This window comes from Oncorhynchus kisutch, linkage group LG22, assembly GCF_002021735.2.
Source record: "Oncorhynchus kisutch isolate 150728-3 linkage group LG22, Okis_V2, whole genome shotgun sequence".
NCBI classification, from domain to species: domain Eukaryota; kingdom Metazoa; phylum Chordata; class Actinopteri; order Salmoniformes; family Salmonidae; genus Oncorhynchus; species Oncorhynchus kisutch.
Window position 1 is genome coordinate 30,638,229 of NC_034195.2, and position 10,100 is coordinate 30,648,328.

Here is a 10,100-nt window from a genome sequence, read left to right on the forward strand (position 1 = left end):
TAAGGAAGTTTCCTTTAAAATTATTCATAAATATTATCCTGCCAACCACTATATGAAGAAGTTTAAGGAAAACATCAACTCAAATTGCTCCTTTTGTAATGACCACCCAGAAACAGTGCTGCTTCTTTTTTGGCATTGTATTCATGTAAGAAAACTGTGGCAAGACATCAGTAGCTTTATCATTGAACACATTTATGAAGATTGTACACTATTGTGGAGAGATGTACTGCTTGGATTCTTTACATACAATAGAGATAAGCTGAAACATTATGGAATTAATTCAATTATTCTTTTGGCCAAATTTCATGTACACAAATGTAAATTTACAAACAAAAAAACATTTTCTTACCCTACAAAAGAAATTGAACTGTATTTTAAGACAGTTAAATACTCTACTAACAAAAAAGCTGTTAGAATTGTAAGTGTATGTATGTCTCTTAAGGTCCTTGTGTAATTGTAATGTGATATTGTACCCCCTAGCTCGATTGTCCATTGTATGTAGTCTATATGTACTTGTGTTACCTCATGTACTTTCTGTATTGATTTGTTGTTAATCAAAAAGGATGAATTATTTTTTTTTAATTTTGAGGAAGATCCGGCTAGCGATGCGTTTTCCCGGGAACTGCTCACACGAGCCTGTTAGGCATAGTAACAGAGTTGTGGGAGAGAAGCAGCATCCAAAACCTTTATTTGTGATGCAGATCGGCGCGACGGTTAGTAAAATCAAATCACATTTTATTGGTCACATACAAATGGTTAGCAGATGTTAATGCGAGTGTAGCGAAATGCTTGTGCTTCTAGTACAGACAGTGCAGTAGTATCAAACAATTATCTAACAATTCCCCAACAACTACAGTTGAAGTCAGAAGTTTTCATCCACCTAGGCTGTAGTATTTAAAACTCGTTTTTCAACCACTACACAAATTTCTTGTTAAACTATAGTTTTGGCAAGTCGGTTAGGACATCTACTTTGTGCATGACAAGTATTTTTTCCAACAATTGTTTACATACAGATTATTTCACATTAGGTCAGAAGTTTACATACACTAAGTTGACAGTGCCTTTAAACACATTAGAAAATTCCCAAAAATTATGTCATGTCTTTAGAAGCTTCTGATAGGCTAATTGACATCATTTGAGTCAATTGGAGGTGTACCTGTGGATGTATTTCAAGGCCTACCTTCAAACTCAGTGCCTCATTGCTTGACATCATGGGATCAATAGTACACAAGTTTAAACACCATGGGATCACACAGCCGTCATACTGCTCAGGAAGGAGACGCGTTCTGTCTCCTAGAGATGAACGTGCTTTGGTGCGAAAAGTATAAATCAATCCCAGAACAACAGCAAAGGACTTTGTGAAGATGCTGGAGGAAACAGGTACAAAAGTAACTATATCCACAGTAAAACGAGTCCTATATCCTAACCTGAAAGGCCGCTCAGCAAGGAAGAAGCCACTGCTCCAAAACCGCCAAAAAAGCCAGACTACGGTTTGCAACTGCACATGGGGACAAAGATCGTACTTTTTGGAGAAATGTCCTCTGGTCTGATGAAACAAAAATAGAACTGATTGACCATAATGACCATCGTTATGTTTGGAGGAAAAATGGGGAAGCAAGCAAAGAACAACATCCCAACCGTGAAGCATGGGGGTGGCAGCATCATGTTGTGTGGGTGCTTTGCTGCAGGAGGGACTGGTGCACTTCACAAAATAGATGGCATCATGAGGATGGAAGATTTATGTGGATATATTGAAGCAACATCAGCAATGAAGATAAAGCTTGGTCGCAAATGGGTCTTCCAAATGGACAATGACCCCAAGCATACTTCCAAAGTTGTGGCAAAATGGCTTAAGGACAACAAAGTCAAGGTATTAGAGTGGCCATCACAAAGCCCTGGCCTCAATCCTATGGAAGGAGGCCTAGAAACCTGACTTAGTTACACCAGCTCTGTCAGGAGGAGTGGGCCAAAATTCACCCGACTTATTGTGGGAAGCTTGTGGAAGGCTACCCGAAACATTTGACCCAAGTTAACCAATTTAAAAGGCAATGCTACCAAATACTAATTTGTGTGTGTGTGTGTGTGTGTGTGTGTGTGTGTGTGTGTGTGTGTGTGTGTGTGTGTGTGTGTGTGTGTGTGTGTGTGTGTGTGTGTGTGTGTGTGTGTGTGTGTGTGTGTGTGTGTGTGTGTGTGTGTAAACTTCTGACCCACAGGGAATGTGATGAAAGAAATAAAAGCTTAAATAAATCACTACTATTATCCTGACATTTCACATTCTTAAAATAAACTGGTGATCCTAACTGACCCAAGACATGGAATTTTTACTAGGATTAAATGTCAGGAATTGTGAAAAACGGAGTTTAAATGCATTTGGCTGAGGTGTATGTAAACTTATGACTTCAACTGTAAGTGCTTTTTTTCTTGCTTTTCCTGGGACTCCACAAGATTATAAGGAACAGGCATGGCAGCGGAGAGGCCTGGTGCGTAATTGCGCAACAGAACAAAGACAGACAGGCTTGGGATGTAGACTATAGTCTAAATTAGAAGCATATGCATCTTAGCTCATAATTCATAAGCTCAATACTGCAGTGAATATATCCCGTAAATTTCACTAAATATTTATTTTTCATCAGATAACAAAATCATAGGTAGCCTACACTGTGCTCCCGAGGCTGCGCTGAGTGCGCTCCCTCCCAGTCCCCTGGTACCAGCTTGAAAAGCTACCCTATAGTTTCAGCCTTTAGGGACAAGAAATGTAGCCTACAACAACGTAATGAAGAATGTTATTGTTTTCAAGTGTGTACAAAACTCTAGTCTAGGCTGTAGACTGCAGTGAAAAGCCTGTCATTTGAATAACTGCTCAAAAGCCTGGTGTTTTGAATGCATATTCATTTCAAATTGATTGCATCTAGCCTGCCTGATTGGACAATCATTTGGAGACATTGTTTTTTTCCCTCATATGTTTAGCCTTCAAGGTCCAGGCACATTAGCAGGCCAGCAACATGGGGTATTTTCTCAGGATTTATCAGCTAACAGAAACATGCTAATGCAGGGATCTCTAGTGGCGAGCATACAAACTATGATAATGCGGAGGAAGTTTGGCTTCAGTGTTTAAAAGCGTTTGAAAATGAAGTGGATACTATTAGAGATTGGTGCTGTTGAGGTATTCAGAGCACTACGTAACCTATGTAATGCAAAGGCTATATCACATGACATTTCTGGTACAATTCCGAAACATCTAAACAATGACTCCTTTTGCGTAAAGTCTACCAAACAAGAGTTAATTTACTGTTTTTCCAAGAATGTAAAACTGTATACAATAAGTCCCCACTATACCTAGAGTACTCAAACGTGGAACTTGTAGGTAAGTGAAGTGCAAACTGTCACGTCCTGCAGTCACATCCTGGTCTTGAGGGGGTCCTGAGTGCTTAGGGGGTAGGGGCTAGAGGCTATTTCTGGACTGGACCACAGCTGTGCCCTGTTGTCACTTGGCCTTGCTGGGGAGCCATCCCGAGGGCCTAAGGGGTAGTGGATAGGATTAGGGATTGTTTCTGGACCGGACCACAGCTGTGTGGGTCCTGCCTAGCATCACATCTTGGCCTTGAGAGGGACCATACCGAGAGTCTTTAGGAAGGTCTCCAAGGTAGACAGGTACTCCTGGGGGTGTCGTTTCAGGTGGCCTGCATGTGTTGACTCCTCCCATTTCCTGTCTGTCACCTCCATCCCTCGTTTTCTCCAGTAGGCGATGATCTCCTCCATGCCCTCCGGGTCGCACAGTGCGTCGTTCTGGCAGAAGAAGACGAGGGCAGGTGCGGTGACAGGGTTATTCCAGAAGACATCAATGCCGTTGTTGAAGTAGTCGACTGTGTGGTGTTTGAAGGCTCTGAAGTAGAGCATACTGGCCCATTTCACCTGGCTCTTCAGCCGGGGGAGCAGGATCTTACCTAGACCTGAGGAGATAATCAATGACAAAATGTAGTGAACAAAAAATATAAAAACGCAACACGTAAAGTGTTGGTCCTACGGTTCCAGAGCTGAAATAAAAGATCCCAGAATTTTCCACACGCACAAATAGCTTCTCTCAAATTATGTGCAAAAATGTGTTTACATCCCTTTAAGTGAACATTTCTCATTTGCCAAGATAATCCATCCACCTGACAGGTGTGGCATATCAAGAAGCTGATTAAATAGAATGATCATTTCACAGGTGCACCTTGTGCTGGGGTCAAAAGTCCACTAAAATGTGCAGTTGTCACAACAATGCCATAGATGTCTCAAGTTGAGGGAGTGTGCAATTGGCATGCTGATTCCAGGAATGTCCACCAGGCCTGTTGCCAGATAATTTCATGTTCATTTCTCTACCATAAGCCATCTCCAACATCATTTTAGGCAATTTGGCAGTACATCCAACTGGCCTCATAACCGCAGACCACGCATAACCACTCCAGCCTAGGACCTCCAGTCGGTTTCCATACCTGCGGGACAGTCTGAGACCAGCCACCCGGACAGGTGATGAAACTGAGGAGTACTTCTGCCTGTAATAAAGTCCTTTTGTGGGGAAAAACTCATTTGGATTGGCTGGGCCTGGCTCCCAAGAGGGTGGGCCTATACCATCCCAGTCATGTGAAATCCATAGACTTGGGCCTAATGAATTAATTTCAATTGATTTTCTTTTATGAACTAACTCAGTAAAATCATTGAAATTGTTGCATTTATATTTTTGTTCAGTATAAATGTCCTGAGGATAAAGGACAACATCAGCTCACTGGTTAGCTTTATAACCTCTAACCAGGCTATACTAGACAATGCTAGGCTGTCAGATGTGTTACACCTGGTCGGTATCCGCTCACGGTAACCCCTGTCCCCCAGACTCACCTGTAGCCATCCTCTCCAGTGAGCCCAGCACAAGGCTGTCATAGATGTGGCCTCTGATCCTCTGAGTGAAGCCGTAGTACTTCTGTGTGTCGCGGGACACATGCACCAACAGCTGGGTGAAGGTGTACCCTCCTATGGAGAAGGCGTGCACGAGCAGGGGGCGTGACACAAAGCAGTCACTCTGCAGGAGATCTAGTACCCTCGCCCCGTAGTCCAGGCCCCAGCGAGGCCACAGAAACTGACTCACCTAGGGTAGAGGAGAGGGGATATAAGAGGTATTTTAGAGAGAAAGGAGACCATAGAGAGGAGCATTCTAAACAGAATGTTTAAATTGTTACAGATTTTCCACCCATGAACATTGTCCCTTCCTCACCGCACTCTCCACTATGAGCACGTCAAAGCCTGTACGGAAGTAGATCTCACAGTACTTGGCCACAGCCTGAGGTCGCGACCCCAACCAGGGCAGCATCAGCAGCAGGGGCTTGGTTGGGGCAGAGGTAAGGGCTAGGGATGGAGAGGTACTGGCTGCATCGTTCAGGGCAGACAGAGGGCCAGGGGAGGGTTTAGGTGAGGCTGCGTCATTCAGGTACAAGGTGACGGTCTTGCTGATGCGGTGAACGGTGACCCTACGGGCTTGCATGGTGACAGCAGGGATTCAGAGTGCAGGGTTAGGGAGCCTGGAGGTGGTGCTGTAAGACAACTGTGGTGAAGGCTTTGGTCTGGAAGGGGAAAAATATTTTGCAGACAGATTTGCTGTTTAAACATGCAACATTACAGATAGGGTTTGGAAGCATAAGGACCTTATCCTTCACATCAGCGAGAAATAATATATATTCAATTGATACACACCTTTATAGGGTTAGGTTTCCCACTTCCATATTACAGAGGTTCTTTACAGAAAACAGACGGAAGACCGAGTGGACTAGCTACCTATGCTAATTAGCTATATGCATCTCTGAACACATGTGTAAACGGAAGACGGACGCCCAAACGTGTTGTCACTGAAAAATACTGTTGGCTGCAATGGCGTTAAAACAGTGTACTTACATTTGGGCAGTGGTGTAAAAGATGCCTTAATAGAAAATGACTCAAGTACAAGCCACCCAGTGAAATACTACTTGGGTAAAACTCTTAAGTATATTTAAAACCAAATACTTTAAGTATCAAAAAGTCAATGGAATTGCAAGAATGGAATTTTCAAGTTCCTTATATTAAGCAAACAAGACAGCAAAATGGAATTTGTTTTAATGACAGATAAAGCATTTGTGTTTAGTGAGTCCGTCTGAGCAGAGGCCGTAGGGATGTTCTCGACAAGTGTGGACCATTTTTCTGTCAAAATGTAATGAGTACTTTTGGGTATCAGGGAAAATGTATGGAGTAAAAAGTACTTGATTTTATTTAGGAATGTAGGTTAGTAAAAGTTGCCAAAAATATTAATAGTAGAGTAAAGATACCCCAAAAACTACTTAGTAGTACTTTATTTTTACACCACTGCATTTGGAAAGTTATTTTGATGTGATATGAAAGAGGGATGTGTTTCTAGAACCATACTGCAATTGAGAATCGATTCACGTTTAAATTGTGCATTTGACTGTTTTGTCTTCTAGAGCCAATTCGCCTTTAAATGGAACATGTAATGTCCTTGGACTATAAGGAGCAACGTTAGGCTCTTTTAGTCCATTATTGGGCTAGTCGTAGCCTACAACATTCTGCCTTCTTCCTACAGTTTTCAGCCATTAGCTCCGCCCACCACTGACTCATGTGAACTACAATCCCGAAGCTGTGTTTTAATGTTTAGAAACGTCAAGAATCATTGCTTGTAATATGGCTTTCCAAACATATGGCCCTTGTCTTTCAGCGAGAAAGAATCCTTCCGATAAAAAATATATATATTGTAATGACCTGACTAGATCATAAAGGAACAATTGTCCAGACAGAGGGTTGAGTTTACGAATTGACGGTTTATTAACCCAACTTTACACAGGCTACTGTTTGGCCGTAGCCCACACCAAATAAACGAAAGATACCCCACAAGCCAACCGTGACCTTCTCTTGTGAAGGCCAGACATAAGAGAGAAAACAAAGGTTAAACCTGGTCTTAACTTCCAATGCTCCATCCCCCTGCCCAACCCCCCTCCGCGCCACTCTGCCAACCGCCAGGAAGCCCAGCATCAGAACATTCCAGGCATTCCCGTGATTGGCAGATAGCAGGTTGATTGACATGTCGGACCCCGCGAACACTGGGTACTGGTAAGTATGACACAACCACCTACTAGCCTAACACATAACACACAGCTGTCTGTGCGGGTCGCTACAATATACAGTGGGGCAAAAAAGTATTTAGTCAGCCACCAATTGTGCAAGTTCTCCCACTTAAAAAGATGAGAGAGGCCTGTCATTTTCATCATAGGTACACTTCAACTATGACAGACAAAATGAGAGAGAAAAAATCCAGAAAATCACATTGTAGGATTTTTAATGAATTTATTTGCAAATTATGGTGGAAAATAAGTATTTGGTCACCTACAAACAAGCAAGATTTCGGGCTCTCACAGACCTGTAACTTCTTCTTTAAGAGGCTCCTCTGTCCTCCCATCGTTACCTTGTATTTATTTACCTGTATTTGGAGGACAAAGAATGCTGAGTTGCATTCAAAGAACACCATACCTACTGTGAAGCATGGGGGTGGAAACATCATGCTTTGGGGCTGTTTTTCTGCAAAGGGACCAGGACGACTGATCCGTATAAAAGAAAGAATGAATGGGGCCATGTATCGTGAGATTTTGAGTGAAAACCTCCTTCCATCAGCAAGGGCATTGAAGATGAAACGTGGATGGGTCTTTCAGCATGAAAATGATCCCAAACACACCGCCCGGGCAACGAAGGAGTGGCTTCGTAAGAAGCATTTCAAGGTCCTGGAGTGGCCTAGCCAGTCTCCAGATCTCAACCCCATAGAAAATATTTGGGGGAAGTTGAAAGTCCGTGTTGCCCAGCAACAGCCCCAAAACATCACTGCTCTAGAGGAGATCTGCATGGAGGAATGGGCCAAAATACCAGCAACAGTGTGTGAAAACCTTGTGAAGACTTACAGAAAACGTTTGACCTCTGTCATTGCCAACAAAGGGTATATAACAAAGTATTGAGATAAACTTTTGTTATTGACCAAATACTTATTTTCCACCATAATTTGCAAATAAATTCATAAAAAATCCTACAATGTGATTTTCTGGATTTTTCTCTCATTTTGTCTGTCATAGTTGAAGTGTACCTATGATGAAAATTACAGGCCTCTCTCATCTTTTTAATTTGGAGCACTTGCACAATTGGTGGCTGACTAAATACTTTTTTGCCCCATTGTATATACACACTCACTGTACTGTAGCCGTTTTGCACAGATCCATATAGCTATTAGTCCCTCCAAAACTACACTTCTGCTACACTTCCAGAGTTAGCTTACACACAGGTGTTCGCAGCATACTAGATAGCAAAAAAAAATTTACATCTATATATTTTTTTCCCTCACTGATATGAAAGAAACTCCGTATGCATCCAAAACAGTTAGGCAATGGACGAATGTTACTGTTCAGATTGAGCATCGGGGCTCTTAACAGGCCAATGACTTATGTCAGTCATTCTCAGAGGGAAAATCGTACCTCTGACTTTCTCAAGGACACAGTCATTATGTGCAAACACAACTAAAGGTTAGCTGCACATTTGGTAGCTGATAATATCATTAAAAAATGCTGGTAGCTGGCCAAATGAACGAAAATTGATCGTTCCATATTTTTAAAGGCATGTTAATGGTTAATTTATAACTATTCCCCAGGTCGTTGCTGGAAATGAGAAGGTGTTCTCAGTCAACTTACCTGGTAAAATAACGGGTAATTAAATAAAATGGTCAATGTGGCCGAGATAAATTCAATAACTAAAAAAAAACACTTTAAATTGTATGATCAAGTGGTCAAAACTGGCAAAGCTAACTTAGCTAGTTATCTTACTGTCGTTAGTTATCGGGCTTAGCTGCCTATGTCGCAAAAGGCTATATAACATACAGTATCATGTATACAGTATTGACATCAACACTAGGAATGTTACTAGCTAGCTATTATAAGAACTTTCCTTACCTGTGAAAACGTGTTTTGTGCCAAAGTGCCCCGCCTCAACGTCCCCGAAGTACTCATCAGAAACGGTGGTACACATGTAACAAACCCACACGAAAGGGGTTATTTATATATCTTAGACAAACCGGTGAAAACGTGCCGACATCCGAATGGCGCTGATTTAAACAACGATGAGCATTACGGCTCTTTTCAGTGAGCCGGCTCGTTCGGCTCAGCTCACCTAAAAGAGACGGCTCTTTTGGCTCCCAAACGACTCTTTAAAAAAAAAATGTTTTGTATTTTTTCAAGTCAGTTTGCGATAGTTTGACTCTGATTGGTGTTAAAACATTTCTAATTAAATGATTAAATGAAATCATACTCTACCTTAACCACAATGCATTTAAACATGCATTGGTTTGTTATGAAAAAGAATGCTATTAAACATGTGCATTTAAAATATAACTTTTTAATGTGTATAAACAAAGTGCATATAAATCTAAACATTCAAAACTAATACAATCTGAAAAGCATAATAGAATATTGCACAATATCAAAGGAAAATAAATCATTTGCAAAACTGCAGCATCCCACAAATAGAAATAAATGTAAAAAAGAAGGATGCTATTACACATGCACATTTAAAGTATAACTTTTTAAAGTAAATAAACAAAGTGCATATAAATGTAACAATTCAAAACTAATACAATCTGAACAACATAATAATATCAAAGAACATTGCACCATATCAAAGAAAATAAAAAAACAATGTGCAAAACTGCTGCATCCCATTAAAACATTAAACGTCCCTCTTTTCTCTCTCTTCTTTATTGCCATGTTATAACCAGCAGCACACAGCAATGCTGACCACATTTAGCTTTTATGAGAGATTTGCATTCAGAAATGCAAGCTGCCTCACTTTCGAGGGGCTGATGCGGTTTCTTCTCTCAGTAATTGTTTTTCCCGTTTTTGAGAAGACCCTCTCAGAGGGAACGGATGTGGCCACAATGCAGAGTCTCCCTGTCATGACTTTAGTAAGCCGTGGGTAGACAGAGGCCTTGTTCTTCCACCAGCTCAGAGGATCTTTGGAGTGGCTCCTCCAAATAGGATCGGACCTCCATTATGGCA

At 41.5% G+C, this 10,100-nt stretch overlaps 1 protein-coding gene across 1 annotated transcript; it reads right to left on the bottom strand.

The window, feature by feature from the left end:
- Nucleotides 1-2,771: 2,771 nt before the first annotated feature.
- On the bottom strand, nucleotides 2,772-9,156 carry LOC109866825 (uncharacterized). The gene is made up of 4 exons (XM_031801106.1): nucleotides 9,000-9,156; nucleotides 5,249-5,594; nucleotides 4,876-5,122; nucleotides 2,772-3,950 (listed from the first exon to the last, which is right to left on the bottom strand). Exons 2-4 carry the CDS (start codon nucleotides 5,513-5,515, stop codon nucleotides 3,589-3,591), a joined length of 876 nt encoding a protein of 291 aa, XP_031656966.1. The 5' UTR covers nucleotides 5,516-5,594; nucleotides 9,000-9,156; the 3' UTR covers nucleotides 2,772-3,588.
- Between the last annotated feature and the right edge of the window lie 944 nt (nucleotides 9,157-10,100).